Source organism: Mirounga angustirostris, unplaced genomic scaffold, assembly GCF_029215605.1.
Source record: "Mirounga angustirostris isolate CCGP_5_RB_7025 unplaced genomic scaffold, mMirAng1.0.hap1 SCAF_3, whole genome shotgun sequence".
In the NCBI taxonomy this organism is placed as follows: domain Eukaryota; kingdom Metazoa; phylum Chordata; class Mammalia; order Carnivora; family Phocidae; genus Mirounga; species Mirounga angustirostris.
This window is the reverse complement of record NW_026991711.1, coordinates 123,160,800-123,188,718: the sequence shown is the minus strand read 5'-3', so window position 1 is coordinate 123,188,718 and position 27,919 is coordinate 123,160,800. Positions and strand designations below refer to the sequence as shown.

Below are 27,919 nucleotides of genomic sequence, written 5' to 3'. Positions count from 1 at the left end.
CAAACAGAACACCTACTGCACCACAACAAGTATTAATTTTCTACACTTGTAAGCCGGAGTAGGTGAACAGATGTGACTCTATGGCGAGCTCCTCTAGGAAGAAGTGGTTTGCACAGACATGCTGGCTCAGTGACTAAGCCTTGCCTTAAGATCTCTGCTGACATTTAAAGACTTTATAGGCTCAGTCTGCTCTGAAAACCAGCATCATGTCTCTTCCCACCTCTAAATCCTTTCTGTGAGGAGAAAATTCATTCTGAAGCAAATACTCATCAGGCTTGTACTCCTGTCAATTGCTGAGGCAGGTGGGGTATGTAACAGTGAGCAGAATAGGCTCAGTTCTTACCCTCATGGTGCTCCTATTCTGGAGGAAAGACTTGGACATTCAGTAGCCAGATAGACACATGCATGGGGGTGTATGCAGGTGGTTCCTACTTTAGATCTGATGGTATGAACAAAGGCTTCTCCGAAGGGAAGGCAGATGCTAACTAGGTAAATGGGGTGTTGGCAGGGAGGGAGTGAAGCCTTACCTGTGGAGGAAATTCCATACTTAAAGGGCCTGACATCCTAGAGCAAGAGAGGCCTTCCAAAAATGGAGGGGTGATGAGGGGAGCCTAAAGTGGTAGAGATCAGCTCCACTAGGACTTCTGGCCACATGAACCACCCCATCTGTATTTCAAGAATCATGGCAGGCAGAGAGAACTACATTTGAATGGGGATGCCGTTTGCTCAGTTCCAGAACGCTGGAGGAAGGGCACATTTGTAGCCATCATCAGTTCAAAATCTTGGGAATCCTGCAATCATTTTTTGTTGTTGTTATTCTAATTTATATGTGATCCTGTTTTGTCTTTCTTAACTCCTGGAATATGTTTTCTTCTTGGCTTTACAACTTTGCCAAGTATTGGTTTCTCTGATCAGGGAAAAAAAAAAAAAGTGATTTGGGTTCCCTAAATGGGTGTTTTATAATGAGAGTATTTAGGCTCCTGGTGTACTGTATTCCCGAGCATATAGCTTGCCTTCTTGCCAAACCATCAAATGCCCTTCACGAGGCGTTCCAGACTGACCTTTGTGTTTCTGTCTTAGGAGCAGGCTTCTGGCAGTGATACCTGGCATTGCAAAATCCATCACTGAGCCTTTGTTTAATGCCAGAGATCTGAAATGCTTTCCGATTCTGGAGAAGTGCCAAGCTGCGCTCTTGGATTAGGAGGCCATGGAAGGACTCCCATATCTATAAGCCTAATATAAGCTGTCATTTCAAATGAATGAATCATTTATGCTGTTGGAAAGAGTCCAGGGATGTTTGGGGTTCGTTTTTTTTAGCCTGTAAAATTCTGAACTATATGACTTTTATAAGAATAGTCTAATCACCACATTGTTATTTGTGCTGCTTTGAGGTGAGTTCTAAGAAATTCAGTCTGTTTCTTTTGCCGACCTCTGGGGTCATAGCTGCAGGCTGGTTTACTTGTAGCGTTTTCTCATTTGTCTTTCGTGTCAGACTTTAGTGGGAAATATGAGGTTTTGTGTACCATTTGGAATGATAATCAGTTTAAATGCTTTAAAGTATTATGGAGTGCATGACAGAACGTTGAGGATAAGCCCATAGTGTTGTGCTTTGATTTGTCAAGTCCCACTTAAAACATAAATGCGAAGGGCACCTGGGTGGCTCAGTCAGTGAAGCGTCTGCCTTCGGCTCAGGTTGTGATCCCAGGATCCTGGGATCGAGCCCCATGGCGGGCTCCCTGCTGAGCAGGGAGTCGGCTTCTCCTGCTCCCCCTGCTTGTGTGCTCTCTCTCTCTGTCAAATAAATAAATAAAATCTTAAAAATAAATAAATAAAATAAAACATAAGTGTAAATACTTTTACTCTGAGGTATAAGATTATCCCAAACTGTGAACATTCTTAAAAAAAAGTCCACAATGCTCTTTGCTGGGCCTCTTCCTGTGACAGTCTACGGTTAGGCTACCAGAGTAGCTGTGTCCAGATGATGAGCTGAGTATCGCCCAGAACAAGAAGGATCTTTGAAAAGATTTGGGATCCTGAGCCTGGGCCTCTGGTTGTGGAGCCCGCCCCTAATCCTCCCAGACTGGCTGGGAGTCGAGGACTCCCTGCTGCTTCCAGTCAGACCCGGGCTGCGAGTGTGTTCACAAGGACCCGGTTCTGGTGATACAAAGGGCACACAGTGCCAGCCATAACACTGAGTAATGCTGGGAGGTGCCTTTTAGAACAAACAATGTGGGTGAGCTTTGCAGACAGGGAATACCTCTGGCTTGACATTTAAATTACTGAATTATTTAAATGAATGTCAATTAGGTGGCGTAGACTGGCTGCCTTCTGCCAGGGCACTTCCTAGTTATTTGCACAGGCAAAGTGTAAAGTACTTCATATCAGATGTGGCGCTTCCTGTCTGTCCTGTTGAAAATCAGTCACTGAAGGTGACTATCCACGTCTTGGTACGTCTCGATGTGTACGGTATGCCTATCACTGTCTGAGAGATTAGAGGTCCAGACTCTTACCTGTGGCCCTACAAGGGATTTTGTGATCACTCTTGGATCCTGTGCGCCACCCCCGCCCCCCTCCAACGCGCTCCAAATAAAATATCACAAGCTCACACATGTTACGGTTATTCCTAAATTTTGACGAGGCTAAAACAGTGAGTCATGGGCATTTTGGGGCCTGCTGCGTGCTTAGAATTGTGGATGTTAAGATATGAAAATGCTCCTACCTTGCTTTTAACCTTCTTTGTTGAATCAGTAATCCTAGCTCAGAAATCTTTTTGGCATCTCTTCCACTAATCCACTCTGTTGGATGAAGCTGCCAAAGTGGCATTTAACTAATGTGTGCGTGCGTGCAGGCATGTGCGTGGGACATGTGGTCATTCTTATAGACTTATGAATTCAGGGTCTTCATTTATACTTGGTGGTATATAAAGAAGAGATTCATGAAGGGCCTCTGCTAATTAGTTACATGGAAATATACAAATTAAGAAGATTAAATGTTGGTGAGAAGCACAACTGGAAATGAAACTGGTGAAGGCTTTGTACTTTTCCCATTAGCTAACTGCTGGACTGAGCTCATGGTTCTTCATAGCAGAAATTAAGTTAATTACCATGTATCATTAACAACCATCTTTCTTCCCCTTTTTTCTTTTTCTGGATTGTGGAGGTGAGGCTATGAAAACTCTAGTTTTTGACACCTTAAGAAGAATGACCTGTTTAAAGGTAGTCAACCCCAGGCCACTCGTGTACAACTAGTGAAGGGATACAAAGATTCAGGGAGAGTGTTTAGTAAATGAATGAATCCCTTGGACTTAGTTTATGATCCCCACAGGATAAGATCTGATTACAGTTTATAACCTGTGATGCCTGTGTGCACTGCAGAATTGGGTATAGTGAGTTGACTTTTACTGAAGATGGTATTTACTTGAGGCTGCTCAGTTCTGGCAAAATTCTTTAGGTTACATTCCAGACATCTGTCAGACCATCCCCACATCCTGTCAAACGATAGGAACCTTGGAAGGGCAGTCCACATCTTATGTCTATGGAGCTAGAGTTCAGTTCGGGCTCTAATTTTATTTATTTATTAATTAATTATTTATTTTTTCAGTAGGCTCTACCCCCAACTTGGGGCTTGAACTCACGATCCTGAGATCAAGAGCTGTATGCTCCACCGACTCAGCCAGCCGGGGACCCTTAGGGCTCTGATTTTAAAAGCAGAGTTCAGTCTGAGAGCACAGGAAAGGAATTATTATTGTTGTTATCTTATTTTTTTTTTTAATTTTACATTTTTTATTATAAACACACGATGTCATTAATTGTTTTGTACCTGGACCATCCATTTCCATAGGCTCGATGGTGAGCAAGGCCTCTGTTGTCTAGCGTTACCTGTCTGTGGTTGCGCCTAATGGACCACAGGTGCAGCGAGTTGAGTAATCCGTACTCCTCAGTCCATTATCAGTCCATGAACAGCTACTCTCTTACATGGCTTTCATTTTACCCCTTCATCCTATCCCCTGACCCCTCAGCCCCAACCCAGCGTCAACAGACGCAACCTCTTCAATGTGGTAGTGTGTATCTTTGGATATCTATGACCTTTGAAAATATTTAGGATTTTATTTTTTATTTATTTATTTATTTATTTATTTATTTTGAAAATATTTAGGATTTTAAAAATATATGTTTGTGTTTCAGATTTTCATAAAGGCATTATTGCATGGTTTTAAAATACAGTATTATAAATTCCCTGCTGTAGGTCACAAACAGATCAATGTGACACCATTAACTCTCCCCCTTACCCTGCCTATCCATTTCCCTCCAAAGAGTCATCACCTGTTGGACAGCATCGTTGGCAACCCTCAGCCCAGCTCTGTGCCATTCAAGAGTGGCAAGCATGTCTAGACTCCCTAGAAATATTATCTTTCAACTCACTTTTGGCAAGTGTAAACTTTCGCTGGATTATGTCAACAGATATATATGTTTCTCATCCTCATAGAAATAGATTGGTGCTGGAATTTCTCTAGGCAGGGAAAAGAAAGACTATCTTCTGGCTCATTAAAATTTTTGCTCATTAAAAATGTCTGAGGCTCTTGATTCTCGGGGGTGAGACTGTCAGCGTTTTGGATTTTCTGCTTTCAGGCATGTCTTTGCTCTTGGATGAGCCCCTTGTGGTTTTCAAAAGAACTAGCAAGTCAATTATAAATAGAAGGCTTGTGTCTGTGTGTCTGCATGCACTTACTCTGTGGGATGAGGCACCCACATTACAGTGGGTAGTGAACTATTTTTCACTTCTTTGAAGAGGGAAGAAGAAAGATTAAGAACACTTCTCTCTTTCTGAGATAACCCACGTCTCTACACACACCCACACAAACCTGTGTAAATGAACTTGACATTTTCAAAGACCTTACCTTAAGGTCTCCTCTTGAAAGCACAGCCACCCGACCTGTTATTTTAAGAAAGAAGCAGTTACCTCACAGACCTGCCACAGAGGGTTCGAGAATGGGAAGGCAGTCAGTCTGTGCCATAGGCCTTCGGAGCAAGCTTCTGAAAGCTGAATTTCTTTATATGAACGCTGCTTCAGCACCTCTAGGGCTTGGCTGTTTACATTCTGTCTTCACTTTTCTTCCCGACTAGTGCAAACTGTTGGGACCAGCAAGTCTGAACTGATCATTCTAACAAGGGAAGGGAAAAGAAAGAGTGGTTTGAAAAATGAGATTGCAAATGAGTGTTTCCTGAAGAAGATAATTAGGAGGTCCAATTAGGTGTGCTTCACTATGGATAGTACGTTTCTGCCTCTTTCCATTGCACCTTGGACCTAGTGGGTGTGGACAGCTCCTGGGGTCCTACCTGTTACCTCACTGTTAAAACATTGTTCTGTTCCCTCTGTCTCCTGGTACGCTCATCTTCAATAATCGGTGCCAGTTTTTTTCTGCCAGTCAAAAATGCGGAAGCAGATATGAATTTCCTTTGTAATCGACATGAAAACTTGAGTGTTACTACCACTGAAAAATTAGTCTAGGCATCTAGCTGCAAATATTGGTAAGAGGTATTTGTAATTATAGGCTGCGTCCTTGGAAACTCGATTATACTGGTAAATTACAGATAACGGCAGGAACACCAGCATTCCTTGTATTACAAGTTGATGGATTAGTATGGAGTTGCCAGGACCTGATATTAACAATTGCCATATATTTAGGAGCCTTTTTTTTTTTTTAAACATAAAATAAAGCTGATGAGCATTATGTCCTGGAAAAACATTTTATTTTGATGCAAGAAAATTGGGATGTGAGAGCCCATTTGGCCAAAGATAACGTGAAAACCGCAGTGGGGGAAGTTCATTGTCAGAAGCATGTGGGTATATGATAACCATTCGTTGGCGTGGTATGATCTAAAAGAGTACACAGCTCGTATAAATGCACTCATATATTGACAGGTGATGATTATTTGGTGGTTGGTCAAGTGAGAGATATAACAAAATGTGGACATTACGGCCAGTGATGATTCTTGGCCTGACTTTCTGTTTGGTAAATGTGTTGTAATGGTCTTGGAGAAGCTGTCTTGTTCCCCTGATGGGAATAAAACCCATGTAGTGATTTTTTTTCCCCTTCCTCTTGCTCTTTTGCAGATGAGAAGCCCAAGGTGAACCCCAAACTTTACATGTGTGTGTGTGAAGGCCTCTCCTGTGGGAGCGAGGACCATTGTGAAGGCCAGCAGTGCTTTTCCTCACTGAGCATAAATGACGGCTTCCATGTCTACCAGAAAGGCTGCTTCCAGGTCTATGAGCAGGGGAAGATGACCTGTAAGACCCCACCATCACCTGGCCAAGCTGTGGAGTGCTGCCAAGGGGACTGGTGTAACAGGAACATCACGGCCCAGCTGCCCACTAAAGGTTCCCATGGACTTTTCTATTTCTAGATCAAGGGTTTCTGTTGGTGGTGTTCTGATTCTGTGTGGGTTAAAGATGGAAATAGCCACGAGGCTTTCCTCCTACTCTTTGAACTAGAGGCCATGAGTGACAAGAAAGGTAGCTCTAGGTGAGGAAGGGAAAGGCATGGCCTTTTGGAGTCTAAAGGGAGGATAGATATCTTTGCGTAAGTGAGCAAGGTAATGGCTATCTTGGGGATGGCTTGGCTGGCTAGATCTCTCTTGGTAGTCATGTGCAGGTGAACAGCTCCTCTTTCTCTTCAGGAGCCATGATTTCATAATTTCTGAAACAGTTGTGCTTGGTGAATATTCATCTCGATGTTGAGTGTGTAGGAAGGAAAACGAAACATAAGCCTCTGGTGGCTGAGTGGAATAGGTTTCCTTCTTTATGAGGAAGGAGACAAAGCCTCACTAACCTTTGCTCCCACATCTGATTTCCCAGTGAACCATCACAGAATCTTGAAGCTGGGTCCAAGTTCACATGAACCTTGTAGTTTGTGTGGAATCTTCTCTGTGTCGTATGTGTATGGATTCCAAATCCAGTGGAAATCAGTCTTCCTCTGAAACTGTTACCCCATAAAATGAGCCCTAATTTGCTATCTCAGAGTCCCTACAAACATTTATGTTCCTTAGTCTTTGTCGGCTCATTCCAAGCCAGTTGATTCTCTTAACCTATAGGACATTTTTAATTGGCGTAATTACTTAATTTTGCACTCACCAAGGAAGAAACAAACCAAAAAAGTGGAGTGGGAGAGGCTACTAGGATCGCCCACTGCCAGAAATGTCAGCTAGCAGGGGAAGAGAGAGAAAAAGGAAAAAAAGAAAAAGGAAAAAAAACGGATACAGGATTCTGCTGTGCAGTATTTCAGTTATGGTGATGACCTGAAGGCATATAGGAAGTGTTAATTCTGATACGCAAATGGGGTTGAATAATAAAAGAAGATTTTTAAAAGAGAGATTAAGTATTTAAATAGCTAAAACTAAAAGGGTACCTGATGGAGTAAACTTTACTCTTAACCTTTTTGAATTAAATTGTAATTAATGGAGTGGATGGCCGTGAAGAAGTATCTGCACTCACAGAGAAGTTACACCTACAGTACGGAAAGTTCCTAATCTGCAGAACACTTCGCAAGACTCCAAGTTGTAATAGAAAATTTATTTTCTTTACTTAAGGAATTTCTAATTCAATTAGGGAGGCACCATATTTATAATTTAATGTTGTATATAATTAGTTTTACACTTTATCGTACAAATGACATGTACTATCGGGTATTATGTGCCAAGTCGTTGATTAATTTGGATTTGGAAAGTTAAAAGACATGTATAAAGGCTGTCAGGCTTGCGGAAGGATTGTGGATTGTGGAAGGAGGCAGAGACGTGGAAGAGGCCTATGTGAGGAAGAACAGGGCTTTTGGTGACACCATGTCCTAAGGGGTCTGTCATTCAGAGATGATTATTGGTTGGGGACCTTTTAATTATGGACCATCGCTATCCAACCAAGAAATTTTTTTATTTAACTCACTAGGCAAGTAGAAAGTCTTTGTGTGTTATTTGCCCAAGTGGTAATGCACGGATGTTTGAATGGGTAATGTGATAATGCCAAGCGAGGGGGTGAATGAGTGATTAGGCGAGTGAGTGAATCAGTGAATGAATGTTTTGAGTGAGTGGATATTGAATAAGTGAGTAAAAGAACAGATGAATGAATCGGTTCCTAGGCAGAAATCGTGATGTGGAAAGATCAATGAGAATTCAGTGGTAGACATCCAAGATACACTGAGGAGAGAGACCACAGATTGGGTAATTTGTTTTTAACTCAGATAGCACTTTCTCATAGGAATATTTCATCATAATCTCTGTCTGTGAGGGCTAAGGATAAAACATTTGTACAGATCAAATCTGCCTTAATAAGAGTAGTACCAGAGTACTACTTCATATCATAAATGTACTTCCACATATGTGCATCAATATGGTTGGTTCTCGGTGGATTTTTTCAAACTCCAGTTGTACCTAAATGAATAATGGTTCAGACGACCAGGCCGTTGTTCAGGTGTTAGGAAGTATTGAAGTATTTTAGTTTATAACAGTTGTGACTTGGGAGACCAGGTGGTCAGGCTCAGGAGCTACTCGTTAGGTATCGGTTGTGCTAAATAATAAGTAAACCGTGAGCCTTACAGCCAATTGCATTCCTTTTCTCCCCCATCTCCAGGGAAATCCTTTCCTGGAGCACAGAATTTCCACTTGGAGGTCGGCCTCATTATTCTGTCCGTAGTATTTGCAGTATGCCTTCTAGCTTGCCTACTGGGAGTGGCTCTCCGAAAATTTAAAAGGCGCAACCAAGAACGCCTCAATCCCAGAGATGTGGAGTACGGCACCATCGAAGGGCTCATCACCACCAATGTTGGAGACAGCACTTTAGCAGTGAGTTTGAGACCCCAGGGAAGCCCAAGCATACCAAAGATGGCTAAACATGCATTCTTAATTTCACCGCGAGATGCTGACCAGTAGCTGGGGACTGGACAGTGCGCAAACGTACCACTGGTCACTTGAGTCCTAGGCAAGCCTGTGTTGGCACCTGTTTGGTCTCCCCTATGTGAGAACATTTATTTTAGACAGACATTTATTTTCAGCGAGGGAGGGGATTTATTTTAGTGGATTCTTGGTAGGTATTTTTCTTTTGGGAATAAGGGAAAAGGTGCAGGGAACGGTTGCCTATAATTTTGGGCGGGGGGCTTTGGAGTAACTCAGTTACTCTATCTTTAGCAATAAAAGTGCTTTCAAAAAAAGCACCTTTGCTTAATATTAAAATCAGTTTCCCTTCTAGATTATTTTAACACCCTGTAATTTAAGACTTTAAACTTGACATCCAAAAAAAGCAGCTATTAAACTTTTCACGCTCCTGTGCTGCCCCCTTGTGGAGCGTAGTCTTTTGGTTAAATCAGTGCTATCCAATAGGAATAGGTGTGCCACATCTGTAATTTTAAATTTTCTAGTGGCCACTTAAAAAAAAGTTTAAAACCCCCCCACCATAGGTGATATTAATTTTAACAACATATTTGACCTAACGTATATCGTTACTACCATTTCAACATATAATCATTAATCAGAAAGAATTATAAACGTGCTATTTTACATTCTTTCTTTTTTTTTGAACTACGTTTTAAAAATACGGTGCATATGTTACACTCACAGCATATATCAGTTCAGACTAACCACATTTCACTTGCTAAAAGTTAATATGTGGCTAGTAGCTACCCTCATGGATGGCTCAGGGTCAGACACCATTGTGTTTATATGTTTTAAAGTTATTCTTTGCATATTTTTCAATGATGAAATCACATGAAAAAGTGTCTTTCTTTTTTTACTTTTAAAAATTGTCAAGTGTCAATTTGAAAGGAACTTTAAACTTTAAGTGAGAAAAGGGAACCACTTGCTATAAATAGGTTACCATAAAATGCAAAAGAGAACTGATAACATTCTGAAGCGATCCTATGCTGAGTCTGATGCCTCTTCTGAAAAAGGTGAAGATTTGTGAGTGTTAGGTATTAAAGACAGGCTGATACCCAGTCGAGACTCTCCTTGTCATATTTGATGGAAGGCCATCAAGGTAGTAACTTTCTAATGTGATCCAGTGTTATTTAATGTCATGGCCATGCGTCAGCTAAGATCATCTCGTATTAAGTCTTGTTCTGCTAGACGACAAGCTTACGAGTGTATGGTAGGTCTGCAGGTAAGCTTGCTCTCCAGCTTCCTCTCTGCTGGAGAAGACCCACCCTCACCAGTCTCTGTAACTCAGGTATTATTCTTGGACCAACCTTGGCGAGTTGTTAAAACGTCTGGTGGTGGCTGATACAGGCTGAGAAATATCCCATCCTCCCGCCTTCCCCATCCTTGGGCCACCAGTCAAGTGTACATTTGTGTATGTGAAGCGGGAAGGAACCTCGTTTTCTTTCTTTTACCTACCTGTTTAGATTGTGGTATGGCGGAACTGGAGAAGAGAGGAGATGAGGATGTTCTGTTTCCCAAAGTAGAGAAATACAGTTTTTCATTAGAAATGTACTTAGAAGTTTGTTTCCCATATTAAGGAAAATTCAGTGAGTTTATTGAGTTAGTAGCAAGATATGAAGCTGAATCCTGGCAAAGCTTTAGCAAAGCAAGATTCTAAAGGAGATTAGTCGAATTCCATTCCCCAGAACTGCTAACCACCATGGCTGATGATAGGGATATCTGGTGTAAATCACTGTTTAAGTAGCTTCTCCAAGTTTGGAAGAGGAATGGGAGTGGAAGCTAAAATAGTGTTCTCAACTCAACTATGTTAGGGGACAGTATATCGCGATGACAACACAGCAAAGAACACTGTTTAAAACAAGCTGTCGTTATTGGCCTATATACTTTCTTATTTAAGTGATAAGCTCATTTATGTAATTCAACAAAGCCTATCTCACTGAACAGCCTCCTATATTGAAAAAGAAGCCTTGGGGTCCAGAAGTTGAAGTAGATGTTTGTTAGTCTTCGGCTGAAGCCACCCCCTGCCTTAAGTCTATGAACTAGATTTAAAATCACGATTATACATTATGAAAAAAAACATTTGTTTAATTTTCAGAATTATTCTCTCAAAAAAAGTGAATGAATAACGAGAAAAAAGAACAGCAAAAGAGATGGTTAGGGAGATGTGAAACTACTTCATCTACATTCAATTTCTTGTTGATTATCCATTTTGTGGTTTTTAAGGATTCTAAATATCTTCCTTTGGATGTTCAGATTTTGGTAATTTTGCTGATCAACAGTACTTCACAGTGGTGCTCAGAGTAAGTAAAAAAAAGATGAAATTCACACAAATCAATGTATTGCTTTAACAGGCCAGCTAAAATGTTTGGGAAAGAATGAGCTTTGGGGAATGTTAGCTCAACGCTACCGCAACCTTACAACCATCACCATGGGCACAATACCGTGTATTCCAAATAATCCATTCCTGTTACAAAGAGACATCTACTCCTTGGCTTGCACTGAGAATCAAAAGGAAGAACTTAGCGAATGAACTAATTGGGAATTTTTTTCACAATATGTTCATTTTTAGAAGTAGGTTTGGGGCATGGTTTTATGTTGTTGTTGTTTTTTGTTTTTTTCCCCCCTCTCTGATTTGTAGATAATTCACACCTAGAAATGACACTGAGGGTTAGGTTTTGTGATGCTTTTGTTCCTCACCTACCTAAAGGGTGACCCGTCCAGGTGGCCCCTCTGCTTGAGTGTACCAGCTAGATGACCCACGTGGCCACTGGAGCCTTTGCAATAGAAACAACATTAGAGTTGTTTGTTCCTTATTCCTGATTTGTTTGTTCCTTGTTAGAGTTCCTTAGTTGGCATGTCAACTAAAGTGAATCTTTTCATAGATACTTATGAGAAGAGCAGAACATGGTTAGTTATGCCCAGGCCTTGGACTTGAAGGCCCTTCCCCTCTTTCTGCTCTGTTTGCTCCTCTTTCTACTGTTTCCCCTTACGCTCAGCCCTGCTTCTTGGACTTTCTGACTTGCATCTTTGACCTTGTCCACCCAGCTTTTTTTTTTTTTTTTAATATTTTTTTTTTATTCTAAAACTCTGGATGCAAGAAAAGACTACTTATCCCTCAGGAAAACCTATCATAAAAAGGGCCAGCTTCTGGTTTTCCTAAGAAAACCCATTCTTTCTCCAGTGGTCCACGCACACTAACGGGCCCCATATCCAGGATTGGCTTCTCCGTGCGAGTTACAGTGATATGCATGCTTGTACTCTAAACTGGGAACTGTTTCTCAGTAGTTTCTTTTTCTCCTTGTCTTGAACCACAGGATTTATTGGATCATTCATGTACGTCAGGAAGCGGCTCTGGTCTCCCTTTTCTGGTACAAAGAACAGTGGCTCGTCAGATCACACTGTTGGAGTGTGTCGGTAATCTTTTTTCTCTTCTTTGTGGGTTGTATGCAATGTTAACAGTGGCTGTAGAAGCAGGATGGAACTTGTGTTACCTGTTGCTCGTGAAATGACAGGAGACGGTGTGGCTCCGTATCTGGTCTCCGTGACTTGCGTCGGAGCACCTCCTATTGTTGGAATTCTTGTCCAAGGAATGTGTGGCTAGTTGCAAGTAGACCCTTTGGGATGACAGGAAGGCCTGAGAAATGAATTAGCATTGCTGCTTCTGACTGCTGCAGGCATTGAGCGATCTGAGGGGAGTAGGCGTTTGGACAATACACTTGCCTATGGCAATTCTCCAAGCCCTCTCACTCTCCCACTGCCTTTAAAAATACTGAGATAAATTTACCAAAGCTACCTTTATAATTGCTTTGTTTAAACAAGAGCAATATCCATTTCTCTATGGCCTCTCATATTTTCCCTATCTAGGAACATGTTTATATATAGATGCATTCATAATGTGTATACAGTTTATGTCCCTTCTTTCAGTTTTAAGCTCATAGACATTTCCATATATCTGTACACATCACAAATATTTTAAAAGATTGTGTAACAATGGTCTTCTGAATGATCACTGAATCGTAACAGTACTACTTGAGAAAGCTTTTGCATGCATTGCACCTTTCGAGTACTCAAAATAAATTCCCAGGAGTTGGGGTTCCTGGGTCAAAATTTGTGACCTTTTTATGGCTTGTTTATAAATTGCTGGTTGCCCTCTGGGAAGATGGTACAAATGCCTTTTTTGGAGGGCAAGTCCTGAGTTTTATTAGTTTCACTTGTATTTGGCAGGTATTTGCAAGTCACGTGGTAGTTGTCATTAATTTCTTTTTGGGCAGCATGTAGGGATGCCCAGGGGGTGGTGATGGTTGGCCGTGTCTCCACACTCTCTTCCTAGTTCTCCTGGTTTCTTTTCACGGCAGCTCCGGTCGTCCCATCCTTGGCTTTTGGGAGGTAGCTGGACGTCGTAAGCTGCCTTTACCGCTGGTGGAAGAGAAGCATGATGTGTGGCTCAGACACAGTCCCAGTGGTCGCAGACCCAGAGCAAAGGCAAGAGGCTCCCGCTGGTCACTTGTGTGCCTGCAGGTGACACTTGAGCTCAAACTACGCTTCTCTTCCACCGTGGACTGTGAGCAGAGAAAACACAAATGGAAACACCCCAAATGTGCCCACTGTGTGCAACCGGGGTTGTCCTCGTGTACTGCCTGACATCCAGTTTGCTTAGGAACAGGGGTATTGGGGTAGGAGTGAGAAGGCAGTGACAGGGGCTGCTTGCCTGTCTTGCTTACTCCTGCCCTCCTGTCCCGTGGCCACTCACCATTCAAAGAGCCGCCGATGTCCGTATCAGTTTGCAGAGCCCAACCCCAGAGTCCAAAGGGCAAAACAGTATTGTACCTTTACAAACACATACTGTTTCTGGTAGTGTAGATATGCTTGAGCATTTTTGGAAATCGTGTAAATTCAATTATAGCATTTTGTTGGTTCAGTGCTAAAGACTTTCATAAAAGCAATGCCATTTCAGTAGCTTATAGTTAGTGTTCATGTGGTACAGCCTTGAATAAAAATGTATGTGATGAACTGCTTGGATAGTATGTTACCATTTTGGGTTCAAAGTTGGACATGATCAGTTGTTACCAGATAGTGATTCGTGAACCCCCCAAATTTCAGATACTTTATGGATTCCCATGGGGGCTCCGTGCCCTGTATGTTTGGGCAGTTCTGCTTCTGTTTTTAGGAACTTCTGAATAAGGTTGCATTTCTAAAAAGCATTTGACAACTTAAAAGCATTTGAAAACCATTGAAGTAGGTTTCTATTTTAAATCTGTCTACTTACTTATCCTGACATCCATCTCTGTTTCCTTAAAAAAAAAAAAAAAAAGATTTAAGGCAACTTTATTGTAATGTATACAATTCTCCAGGATATTTTTTTCTCTCCTTCCTAATGAGACTGTATGAGGACAAAGGGCAAATAAAGATACAAAATGTAACCAAAGGCAGGAAAAGCTCAGCATACTGTTTCCCAGCAGCCTGTTTGTAGTGTCTTAGCACTGGCCTTCATCTTGAACTCCAAATGCTGGGCAATTGCTATGACTGTATTAAAATTAGTCCTGCTCTAAATACTATTTTTGCGACCTGACAGCAGCCTACAATGATGACTTAGTGGCCACATTTAACATCCTTTTGGATTAGTCATTGGTATTTCATAGGGACATTGTTTGTCAGGAGGGAGTCTAGATTGAGTGGTTTTGATTTTGTGTCAGGACCTAATCCCCTGGATAGGGGATTTCTTTCTCCATGTTTGGGTTCTCGTGGCTTAGTCTGTGAGCAAAGAGCGGTATTCACGGGTGTGCAGGTGGTGCTGCAGCTGCTGATTACGAGCCGTGACTCCCAGCAGCCCCTTGCCTGGGAGAACGCCCTGCTGCCCTGCGAGGTGTATCTCCCGCTGCATCGTTATCTAGGCGCCGCGTGCGTCTTCACCCTGATTATACCCCGTGTTGATCCCCGTAGTCTTGTGGTAATTACCTGCTCCTCCCAGCCTCCCTGATCCCCCCTACCTGTAGTGAAGGAGAAGAACGGAGGAGGGAGCATGTCACTGACAGGCTGACAGTGGTGTTGCTGCTGCAGGAGGGGACATGCACCCCACAGAGCTGATCACAAACTAGAGTCGCCGAGATCTGGGAAATGCTTTCTCCAAGGGGCCCTTTCAGTGTGGCCCACTTCTGGCATCCCAGGGGCTGTCTGACAAGCAAATACCCATGACCAGTGTCAGGAATCAGAACTGTTCTGGGATTATGTGTTTTAAGACTCTGCAAATCCTCTTTTGAAATAGATCCGCTGCCAAGAAATCCTTTAGGGAAGGTAGTGGCTGCTTGTCGGTCTCCTCCACAGCATTGTTTTGTGTGTGTGTGTGTGTGGTGTGTGTATTTTTTTGGATCCTTCAGAACACAGATCTCAAACTTAATCGTCTCCCTTATGAAAAACATAAATGCATATGTAAGTTCACAAATTTGGACTCCCATGAAAATGTCCGCGTTGACCTCGTATGAGGGGAAGGAAATCCAGTCAGCTATTCAGTTTAGCCACATGTGCTTTTTTTTTTTTTTTGGCTTTTAGCACATTGGAATCGAATACTCTGTACCATTTTGTTAGTTTTAATAACTTCCGTGTGCTTTTAAAAACCATATATGTTTCATACCTTTTGATAGAGGAATTTAACTGTAAACCTTGTAATTAGCAGCTAATTGTACAATGTTGATACTGAGGGTGTTGGATTTGCTATGGCAGTGGGTGGCTGGAGGGGCAGGTTCCATCTTACTTTTGTATGGCTTCACAGGCGAAAGGTTGTGGTATTTAGATCCCCAGATTAAGTTTTTTCAGGTACACAAAGGGAGGGGGTAAGAGTTGCAGGCAAGAAATGTATTGGCTCCCTCCCATGTCACCTCTGTGTTGCTCTCCCCAGGGAAAGGCAGGTATGGTGAGGTGTGGAGGGGCAGTTGGCAAGGGGAGAACGTCGCTGTGAAGATCTTCTCCTCCCGGGATGAGAAGTCATGGTTCAGGGAAACAGAATTGTACAACACTGTGATGCTGAGGCATGAAAATATTTTGGGTAAGTACAAAGATAATCACCTCATTAATTTTATCTAGAAAGAAATAATTGCCTACCTTTGCCCTCTCCGATTTGGTGTATGTGAATTTGCAAGTCTCCCCTGAAAAGTGATAATAGGAATCATCGGCATTTATGTCATGTTTAATTTTCTTTTAACACTAATTTCTTGTTGAAATCTGCAAAGAAGCTGAGTTTGAAGATTCTCTGGATGATGAAAATGAAATCATTATTGCTAATTCTTATTCTGTAGGTTGTTATTTAAGCAACAAGAATTTACCCCATATTGTTCACTTCAAGGCTTCATCCGTTGTTCTACTTACCGCACCCTTTTTGAATATTTATTGAATCAAACTAAGAAAGCTCTTTGGACGATTTCCTAGAGATTCACAGCTCCCAGGGACATCGTAATTAAATGCACGTTCCCTCAAACTAGGCATGGTTTTTAAAGCCCAGATTTACAGAGGGATTTAGCATCCATTTTAATTTGGGAACTAAAGCTTAGAACCATTTGTGAAATCTGTGAAGAGTCCATTGAAATACTGCTGTGGAGGTATAAGGGATGAGAATGTCCTTGTTCCCTTTGACTTGTGTGGTTTTGGAAAGTTTCTCTCTATGTGTTTATACTAATACATGTATGATGAATGCTGCCCAGAGTGCCTCTTAAATAGTGGATATAAAGTTTATAGAGAAATTGACTCTACAGGATAGTGTTGGCCACTTCATGGCTATTGGAGGAGATTTGGCTCATCAGAAGGTCATTGCCAGAATTTATTTCTATTCTGTTACTGCCAATTTAGTATTACACCTGAGTTAGGTTGTCTGCCAAGAACAGTTCGACAGTTGTCTAAAGCACGGCGGTGTGTTCCATCTTAGAGTTGTGTGTTTCTGCGGTTGTCTTCTCCCCTTGCCTTACCTGTGGGGCCCTTGCTGTCACCCAGTCCTCCTTGCTCATATCGTTGCTGGTGGTCTCCCATCTCCAGTCCATCTTGCCACCCTGAGTTATCTTTCATTGGGTAGCTGAGATCCTCCTCCAAGTGTTTCTGACGACTCCTCCACTGCCTAACATTTGTGCCTTCTGGGCCTGGCATTCCAGACTCCTTATTTGTTGGGGTCCCAAGGAGTCTCAGATTTTCTCTACGAATATCCCCAGATGGCAGCCACTTTGGATATTTGCCACTTTTTGGGATCGCCATGAACATTCAAGTGTCTGTGCCGTTGTTTGTGGTCTTGATCACGCATGATCCCCACCCCACACTCCAACCACCCCTCCTTCTATCACAGTGTCTCAGTTCCCTTCCAGTTTCTCCCAGTGGATTTATGCACCCCCTCACTTTGCAGCTGTGCTGTAACTGATCGCACACAAGCTTGTGGCACAGTTAGATGCGTATGTGTAACAGCGACGATCGTTACTGTGCAGGAATCACTGCTTGAAGTACGTCATGTGCATTTTCTCCTTTCAGCTTCCCCACAGTCATAAGGGGGTAGGTACTCTTGTTTTTCTAGTTTTAACTGATGAGGTGACCAAGGTGGGAGGTTAGCATCACTCATCAGGTCAAATCGTGGAGCTGAGAGTCACACTGGGCAGTGTGTCTCTTAACCACAGTTCTGTACTTTATGTGGTAGTTAACTAGTGGAATTGTGATTCGATAATGAGAGTATGAGGTGAAGATTCATCCACAGTCAAAATTACCTTCAAATGTCCCACTTTTCCCTCTGATACTGGGACAGACAGGTTGAGCCACAGATAAAGAGTCAGTTGCGTTAGAAGCTGGGATGTGCAGGAAGTACATTTTTTTAACAGTGGAATGACTCTTAATGGGCGGGTGCACATACTCTAAGAAGTATGTGGGATCTGAGATTCATTAAAGGAAGGGCATGTTCAGGCACCCCTTCTCGTTCCCATGGGCTCACAGGTTCATTGAGCAAAATGCCCTAGATATTGCTGGGCTATGCAAATAGTCACTTTATCAGTGCCCTTGAGTTAAATGAACTGTGATACCATTCCACTATACACTGAGGACAAGGATCACTTCCATTGTTTTTGCCTTCACATGCAGTACTCAGGACAGTACTTGCACATGCTATGTGCTCGGTAAATACTTATTAAATTGGATTTAATCATAAGAGAAATTTGAAAGTCACCTTCGCAATATGATTCATGTGAGAGGTGAGGTTCCCTTAGTGTGACCACATAGGGCAAAACATTGTTCATTTCTTATTACCTGATGAGCCAGGGAAATTCTCTACTGATGAGGTCTTTCTGCGTAGCCTCATCATACTTAAAGCTGTATGGACTGATTTTACTGTGTAGTTCTTTTGGCTTGAAGAAAGCTCATAGAAATGAACTGGTTTGTTTTTGTTTCTGTTTTTTTGAGGGCGGGGTCTCAACTTGGTTGAAGTTCTTTCCTTGCTTTACCAGTTTTCTGGATATAGAGGCTTTAAGGTTTTCTGTGATCTTTTCCTTTTCTGTCAAAGGAGCATCTTGTATCAAATTTTGGATCATGATTTCCCTCCCCCCCTGGAGTATTGCTAACTCTAGCCCCTCAAAATAGATACATCACACACACACATTTACACATATATGCATACATATAAAACTCTGGGCCCTCATTGTTTATCCCCCTATAACAGTATCTTTCAAATGACTAGATTTGGCTTTCAACTCTTCCTTCTGCTCTGTCTGGTATAGAAGTCCACAGACAAGGGGGTAGCGGGAGGGTGTGCTGGGTGATGGCAGGAACAGTGGTCGGGGGGCTGGAGATGCTGGTTTCTACTCTCAGCACCTCCAACAGGCCCACTGTGTGACTTTGGGCCAAGGTTATATGTTTCTTGGCATCCTTTCCCTCATTACTAAGACCAAGAGAGTTGAATTAATGTGAGAATTTTACTCCAAAGTCTCGTCTCACATGCTTTTTAAAAAAATGATAGTAAAATATGAAGCTTACCGTTATAGTCCTATTAAGGGGAGAGTTCGGTAACATGGGTACATTCACATTGTGCAGCTGTTAACCGCCCGCCGTCTCTAGAACCGCTCCGCACTCTGAAGAGGCACCGCCTCACCAGTTAATCAGACTTTCCTTAGAGCAAGTGGAAGTAAAGGAAAGTTACCCACAGAAGATACTACGTTGCAGAATTGCTGCGGCTTTAATTGAACCCTGAGCTATTCTGAAATGTAATAGTAACCAGCTATTCTTGATACTTCCTGTGTTAGGTATCCTATGAAACGCTGCACCTATAATTAACTCTTCTATTCTCACAGTACCCCTGTGAGGTTGCTGATGTCGTTGTCCTTATCTTATGAATGAGGAAACCGAGGTGGAGATTTTAAATGACTTGTGTGAGTCACGCAGCTTGGGAATGGTGGAGCCAGTCTTGGGGCCCAGCGCTCTGCAGCCCCCGTGCCCCACTGTGTGGTGGCCTCAGTCCTCAGCTGTCATAGCTGCCCGGTGCCTGGCTCCTGGGAGAGTCGCCAGGGCGAGGCTCACAAGGGCCATGGATGACCTCACTTAAGATTTTGGGTTTTATTTTCCTTCCTGGGGAGCCTGGGAGGATGACTTGGGCTGTTAAATAAGAGGCTTTTGCTCTAATCACTTTCTCTCCCCGTTATGAACACGTCCAGTGGCTGCGTCCAGTGTTCCAACTTATAAGGACCTGTTCAGCCTTCACTAACAGTAGAGTGCTCTGACGGAAAATGCAAAAATTCCATAAAAATGCTCTTGCATTTTGAAACAAATGTAGTTCAGTGATTCACCCTTGGGAGATAAACAGTTAAAAAAAAAAAAAAAAAAGTCCTGCCTATTAAAAAGTCATTTTTCCAGAAGGTCTGGAGCATAATTAACGGGACAGACAAAAATCCTTCTCTAAGACCTAAGGGACTTAGGGCAGGTGAGAGAATAAGTATTTATTTGTTATTTATGTATGTATGTATGTAATCAGAGGCTGCTCTCCCTTGGGCAGAAAAATCAGTAGAGGCTACGTAAATACACAACAGTAATTTGATTTCTTTTGAGGGGTACTTACAGTTTAGGATTTTTATTTTTGAAAGTCATTAACGATTAATATCATTTGGTTTAGAATGATAAAGTAGAAACATTTTCTTTTCTTTTCTTTTTTTTTTTATAAAGATTTTATTTATTTATTCATGAGAGACAGAGAGAGAGAGAGAGACAGAGGCAGAGGGAGAAGCAGGCTCCCTGCGGAGCAGGGAGCCCGATGCGGGACTCGATCCCAGGACCCTGGGATCATGACCTGAGCCGAAGGCAGACGCCCAACCGACCGAGCCACCCAGGCGTCCCTAGAAACATTTTCTTTAGTGAGAATAACTAATGTCTGAGTACACATTTTGACTATTCGTATTACGGCCGGTGTAGGGCTCTAAGAGAAATCGCTGTGGGGCCACAGACACAGACGGGACGGAGGGAAAGAATGAGAGTCTGAGGCTGCCCGTGGGAACTGGCTCGGAGGGCAGGGGAGAGAGAGGTAGGGGATCAAGTGTGGAGACGTTACTTTGTTCACGTCACAGATGCGCATGGGTACACGTGTCACGTTGTCTCTCTCTGAGTAGAAGTCCGCCTGTTTGGGGGCAGTATGGCGTAGTGGGTAAGAGTACAAGTTCTAGAGCCAGGCTGTCGGAGAGCATTACTAGCCTTAATGTCAGTGCTCCCCTCTGCCTCTTTCCTGTATGAGTATTGGAGGATTACGTGCAGAGTGTGTAGAAGTATTGAGCCTGGCTCCTTGTTCGTCCCAGTAGCTACTTAGCTGCTTCTGTTCTTGATGATGGTGACGGTCAAATAGGGGACCTTTCTTTGTTCCCAGAGTTTCTTGTACAAGCTGTGGTGTGCCCAGATGGCTAGCACCAAACTTGGGGTCCGCGACAACTTAATAGATGCGTAATTTGGCATCTCCTAGCAGCAGTTTCATTATTTATAAACTGAGTATAATGATATCTGTGTTCCTGGTGTATTGAGAAAAATCCAATGAGAAAATATATATGAAAGCAGCATAAACTTTATATCACGCTCTGTGTAAGTGTGAGGCATGTTCTGCGTGTGTCCATTTTCCCGCATCCTTTTACAAGTCCTTTAATCCTGCCTCAAGCCACATCTGTCTTTTTTTTAATATTCTTCTTAAAATTCTTTTATTTATAAGTCCCAGATGTCAGTGCTTGTAAGTGTGTCCATTAGGGGTGTGTGTGTGTGTGTGTGTATAGTTTACATATATGGAGAGAGAATGCGCTAGTGAGTGGGTGGAAAGCATGTCTGTAGCAGGAAAGGCAAGACATACATCACAATTTATTTCATAGAGTTTATTCAGTTTGCTCAAGGGTCCCCTCACAATGTCTAGAAAATTCTCTTCCTACCTCCTTATTGGCATGTCAAATCTCACTTCTTTTCAAGACCGCTTCAGTTATCACTTCTCGATGGAAGCCTGTTGTAACATCTCGTCTGAATTACTAGGATTCCCTATTCTGGACTCATGTTGCCCTTTGCAGATCTAACAGTACTTTTCATTATATTCCTTACATGATATTGTAATTTTTCTTTCCTATATCTGTCTTCTTTTCTAGCCAACAAACACTATCATCTTGGTTTTCCTATGTGACTGACAAAGAGCATCATAGATGCTTATTATATTTGCTTTCTTTTTTATTTGATGAGTAGTCAATCATTTAATATAAACTTACCCCTTTATCTTACATCTGAACAGAGATAATCCAGAGAACCTAAATGAGTTGCCCAGTATTATACAGCAAATCACAGGCAGAGTCAATACTAGAACTAGATTCTATGTTTTAGATTCTAGTTTCTTTTTATGTTTAGATTCTATGTTTAGATTCTGTGTTTTTTATTCTTTTTGGGTGGCTGATGAATAATCTGCGCTTGGAATATGAACATGATAAAGAGTTTAATACTATCATTACGGATAAATGCAAAGATACTATTCCTATCTGAATCGTAACATAATGTAAAATCTTTTTAAAGGATTATTTATAATGAAAATGAATATGGACATTTCCTATTCACTAGAAGTACCTTTTTATGGTAGTATTAAGAGTACTATGTTTTTCTGTTGATGCCTCTGTAAACCTCCTTTCATGGTAGTTGGTTAGTTTAATTATTTTTTGTTACAGGTGGTATCTATTATATGGGTTACTGTTTCTGTATACTAAAAGTTATAATGTGAAATTCTTACATGTCTGCTAATTTTGTTCTTGCTCCCTCCAGGTTTTATTGCTTCAGACATGACATCAAGACACTCCAGTACCCAGTTGTGGTTAATCACACATTATCATGAAATGGGATCGTTGTACGACTATCTTCAGCTCACTACTCTGGATACTGTTAGCTGCCTGCGAATAGTGCTATCCATAGCTAGTGGTCTTGCACATTTGCACATAGAGATATTTGGGACCCAAGGGAAGCCAGCCATTGCTCATCGAGATTTAAAGAGCAAAAACATCCTGGTTAAGAAGAATGGACAGTGTTGCATAGCAGATTTGGGTAAAGTTTTAAAAATATTTTTTAATTACAGTTTTTACTTTTGTTGTATTCCATCGTTTAGCTAGGTCGCATCCATGCCCCCTCCCCTAACATCTTGTTATGAAGACTTTCAAGCATGCAGGCAAATCAAAAGAACGTCCCAGTGAACAGCTGTATACCCACTACCTAGATTCCTCCATCAACATTTTACTGTTGTCACATATCCATGCCTCCCCACTCATCAGTCCATCTTTAATTATTGATACATTCCCAAGTGAACTGCAGACAAAAGAGCCCTTTCTTCTAAAGACTTCAGCATGTATACCACTGTGTCGTGCACCGGAGTCTATTATTTGTTGACTTTTTTCTCTCCGGGTAAACAAATCTTAAGTAATACATTCTCAGAGTTTGGACGAATGCTATAAAATCCAAATCTCTATTGAAATTCAGACCTTTGCGTTACCTTGGAAGGTGACTTCAGGTAAAATGCTCGTTCAGTCAATTCCTGACCAGCCCACCCTCAGAGGCAACCAATAGTCTGTAGCATTCTGATTTCTCAAACCTTTACACAAAGTAGGTATACAGTTAAATAACCTATGGAATGAGGGGCACCTAAGTGGCTCAGTTGGTTAAGTGTCTGACTCTTGGTTTTGGCTCAGGTCATGATCACAGGGTCGTGAGATTGAGCTCTGCGCCAGGCTCCACGTGCAGTGTGGAGTCTGCTTGCGATTCTTTCTCCCTCTCCCTTCCGCTCACTCTCTCTCTCTCTCTCTCTCCCCCAAATAAATAAATAAATAAATCTTAAAAAAAAAAAGAACCAACCTATGGAATGAGTTCATCTTAAAAATGGCTTCTAAAGTTGTTTTTCTGTAACCATGGCAAAATTATCAGTCAAGAAAGAGGAAAAAAATTCCTGAACCAATTCACAATTTGCCCTGCTGGGATATCTCATTCCTATGGTGTTAGGGTAATGCTCAGTGTAGCTTTAATTGCATTATAAATAAGATTATTTTCATTTATAGTGACACTGTATATAAAACCATATTCAACTTGGGTACTGGCTGAATAATTACGCTAATGAGAACTGAATTGTATTCAGTTGTATTGGTTATCCATTTCAGTGGACTACGGAGAGTTCTCACTCTATTTGATTAAAAAATGGTTTATATTATATTCATATCATTGTAGTTATTGTGAGGCTGATAAAGGTTTGGACAGTATTAACTCTTGTATATAAATGATAATTTTTTTTTCTTTTTTAAGATTTTATTTGACAGAGAGCACAAGTAGGCAGAGTGGCAGGCAGAGGGTGGTTTATATTATATTCATATCATTGTAGTTATTGTGAGGCTGATAAAGGTTTGGACAGTATTAACTCTTGTATATAAATGATAATATTCTTTTTTTTCTTTTTTAAGATTTTATTTATTTATTTGACACAGAGAGAGAGAGAGAGAGCACAAGTAGGCAGAGTGGCAGGCAGAAGGAGAGGGAGAAGCAGGCTTCCCGCAGAGCAGGGAGCCCGACGTGGGGCTCGATCCCAGGACCCCAGGATCATGACCCGAGCCGAAGGCAGACGCTTAACCGACTGAGCCACCCAGGCGCCCCTATTCTTATTTTTAAACATAAAGATGTTACATGTCCGGAAAATGTATTTCTTTTGAATTTCTTTAAAGTCTTTGCATTCATGCTGAGAATTATTTTACAGTGTTTTGCAAGTGTGAGAAGAAAAATATTTAGGATAGCATTGAAAGGGTATGGCTCTGAAGTTTTTTGTGGGCAGTTTTAGTTGTGGTGTAGAGGACTTTTATGGCCATGCCCTGGCTTTTGGAGCAGGGTGATTTGGACTTGAATCCTGACTTTCCCAGTTATCACCCCATATATCTATGCAGATATTTTAGTCTATCGATTTACCTGCCCAAAGTGCAGGACTGGCTTATACTCGACTGGGGGGCAAGGAGCACTTTAGTGTTTGACACTGTGCACTGTACCTTCGGTATTGTTTCAAATGTTCATAACGTTGTTTCCAAGTATTATTCATGTCACTCAAAATCAATTATTATGTACCTCACATGGTTCTTTTTTTTTTTTTTTAAGATTTTATTTATTTGCGAGAGAGAGAATGAGAGACAGAGAGCATGAGAGGGAGGAGGGTCAGAGGGAGAAGCAGACTCCCTGCTGAGCAGGGAGCCCGTTGTGGGACTCGATCCCGGGACTCCAGGATCATGACCTGAGCCGAAGGCAGTCGCTTAACCAACTGAGCCACCCAGGCGCCCCTACCTCACATGGTTCTTAATAAAATTCAGAAATTATTATACTTGCTTGGCAAATAATAAGCATTCAGATGGTTGCTGCTATTATAGTCCAGTGGTCTAGGGGAGATGGGAAATGTTGGCTTTGGTTGTGGGACTTGATAGGGAGTCAGAGTTGTTTTTCAGTAAGTCCCAACTAATTAGTTACTCGTTTTTCTTTCTTTTGGCCTGTAGCCTTCCAATTAGATACATGGATTTGTACAAAAATCTGTGTTAAGGTGTTAACCATTCAGGGAGTAGTTCCTTGGTACAGAAGACCGCTCCCATGAGATTATCATTTGTGTGTAATTTTTCACTTTATACCCACAAATTAAGGATCACTCATTAGAAATCATGTTCCATTATTGATACTGCAAAAATACCAGTGTTCTATTTATTTTTCTAACTTTTTATTATAAAAAATTCAAACATACAGAAAGGCTGAAAGAAGAGTAAGTATAATGATCATATGCACAACACCTAGATTCAACAATTGTTAGTTTTGCCATATTTGCTTTATATGTAGCTGTACCTATGTCTTTACTCGTACACTTGAAAATAAGTTACAGACATCACAACACTCTATTCCTAAATACTTCAGTATATATCTCCTGCATAATCAGTTCATCGCATCTAAAGTTACTGATAATTCTTTAATATCATTTAATGTCCATTTTCAGATTTTTTTAGTTTTCTCCAACAAGAATTCAGCCAAGGTTTACACATTGCATTTGGTTGTTTTGTCTCTTTAGGTAGCATGATAATTACCTATTACTGGGTAACACATTGCCTCTAAAACTTAGCAGCTTAAAATAACACAAATTGTTATCTCCCACAGTCATCTGAGAGTCAGCAGTCTTGGGATGACTTAGCTGTCTGGTTCTGGCTCAGGATCTTGTAGGGCTTACACAGTCAAGCTGTCGATGAGGGCTGCAAGTGCCTGAAGGCTTCGTGGGGGCTGGAGGAACTCCCAGGATGGCTCTAGTCATGTGGCTGTTGGCAGGAGGCTTCGGTCCCTGGTCTGGGGGACCTCTCCACGGGGCTGCGTGAGTGAGTGTCCTCAAAACACGAGAGAACTGAGAGCGGAGAGGAAGCCATGTTGCCGTTTATGTCCTAATTTTGAAGATCTTCACTCGCTTCTGCCATGTTCTGTGTGACTGTCCAGGCCACGGTCAAGGCATGGGGAATTGAGCTTCGCCTCCTGAAGGGAGACGTTTCAAAGAACTTGCAGACATATTTTTAAACCACCACTGCTAGCATTGCCGTGATCTATTTAAACTGCACCTTTTCATGTTCTGTTATTTTTAACTCTTTGGTTCTGGAAATGGTAGAGAAGTGTATATGTTTCGGGAGATGTTCACCGTGGCTATAGAATCTTGGGGTTGATTAGAAGAATCAGGGAAAGAGGAACCAGTCTGGTGTAGTGAATGCAGTTGCTGATTTCTCTGCTAATTATTAAGGGTGCGCTACCAGATGCCATCTCCCTGGCATGAGAAAGAGTCATCATCCCACACATTCAAAGCCATGGAGTGGGAGGAGAAGCATTCTCCACAGAAGGCTTGAGGGATCCCCAAGGGATCATTGGGTTGCAGAGGTTTACAGAGGCCTCTTGTTCCAATTTGGCACTTTTCATTATTTTGAGTGTTAAAGGAATCATTGTGAGTTGGTCAGCATATATATCAAAAAGTAATTTCATTCTCAAATGAATCATGCATGTATCTGTTTAACCCTCCTGGTTGGCGAGGAATGCCAGGGCTCTCTAATTGAGGAATTCTGAAATGAGTCATGGTTTAAGAAAGTGCTTGAAAGCCATTTAGCGTGAGAGTTGTGCTTTGAATCGAGGTCTAGCTGAGTGCTGTCTGCATGCATGACGATAGAGAAAGGCCTGTGGGTTTGGTCAGCGTCACTACGTCTCAGATGAGCAGCTCTTCCTAAAGGGATGGAGCAGTGCCTATGGAAGCCCGCCCTTTAGGTAGTGATACATTACCTCAAGTTCTCTGCCTCACACCGTCGGAAATTTGTGCTTGCACACTGCTGGGAGCTGTGGTGGAACATGAGAGCTTTACTTTTAAGGCCCTTGGAGGCTCCCACTTAACCTGTGAGCCTATTTTCCTGTGGACTTGAAAATATTGACCTCTTGGTGGTTTGGTGCATTGGTTTATTATTCATCCAGATCTTTTTGTTTCAGAGGTTCAGGTGTTAACCTCAGAACTTCTGACTCTTTCCGGTCTTCGTTCTTTTTTCTCTTGTCTCACAGAAGTCCTCTCTCCACAGTATTCCAGAGATTAATTACTCTGGGTATAGTGCAGCAGTGACCAGAAATACCACGAGAGGGCGCTTCTGATTGGGGTCAGTTCGAAAATGCTTCAGCAACCCTCTGTGAAAAGGAAGTAAACTGACCCACCCTGTTGTCTTCTTCCTTTCAGGCCTGGCAGTCATGCATTCCCAGAGTACTAATCAGCTGGATGTGGGGAACAACCCCCGTGTGGGCACCAAACGCTACATGGCCCCTGAAGTTCTAGATGAAACCATCCAGGTGGATTGTTTCGATTCTTACAAGAGAGTTGACATTTGGGCCTTTGGACTTGTCTTGTGGGAAGTGGCCAGGCGTATGGTGAGCAATGGTAAGTATTTGATCTAATGTAGCAATGTCCTTCCTGAGTCCTCTTGATTCTACTGTCTTTAAAAGGGCAAAGGAAATATTTAAGTCCACATTGTCCCATGAATCATACTTATTCCTTGAATCATACATCAAGCTATCAGCATCTATATTTGATTTATGGCTAGTAGGTGGAATGCAGTGTCATTATATTTTAGCTACACAAGAGGAAATGAGGGTTGAAAAGAAGAATATTTCGGGCTGAGACATCTGGTCCTGGCACTGCCCCCCTGGTGCTTGAGTATAAGCCCCCAATAAACGCTGCCTAACTCTAAAAAAAATAAAAAAGAAAAGAATATTTCTGGAAGAGACTAGTTATTTTTTGGCTCTTCTTTTGATTGGTCCATATTTCATTCCTTCCTTTCTCCATCTTCCTATTCTGCCTTTCTTCCCACCCTCTCTCCTCCTTTGTTCTTCTCACAAGTGGGATTTAGCATGAGAAGAATGCTCCAGTAAATCTGAGGGTGAATCCTGCTATTTTAGATATTTTTACTTCTGAAATTTGGGTTATTGAGAAAAGGCTCAGGTTGTAC

General features: G+C 41.9%; 1 protein-coding gene across 6 annotated transcripts in view; it reads left to right on the top strand.

Moving 5' to 3' along the window:
- Positions 1-27,919, top strand: part of ACVR1 (activin A receptor type 1) — a 126,689-nt gene that overhangs the window by 79,184 nt on the left and 19,586 nt on the right. For 4 of the 6 annotated variants that reach the window (XM_054506208.2, XM_064586567.1, XM_045868824.3 and 1 more), the window contains 6 exons: positions 6,115-6,378; positions 8,620-8,831; positions 12,233-12,332; positions 15,811-15,957; positions 22,182-22,457; positions 27,154-27,351. In XM_054506208.2, the coding sequence (XP_054362183.1) occupies positions 6,115-6,378; positions 8,620-8,831; positions 12,233-12,332; positions 15,811-15,957; positions 22,182-22,457; positions 27,154-27,351 (1,197 nt within the window). Of the gene's footprint in view, positions 1-6,114; positions 6,379-8,619; positions 8,832-12,232; positions 12,333-15,810; positions 15,958-22,181; positions 22,458-27,153; positions 27,352-27,919 lie in introns of those variants that run through there. The other 2 variants (XM_064586569.1, XM_064586568.1) reach the window with 2 other exon arrangements.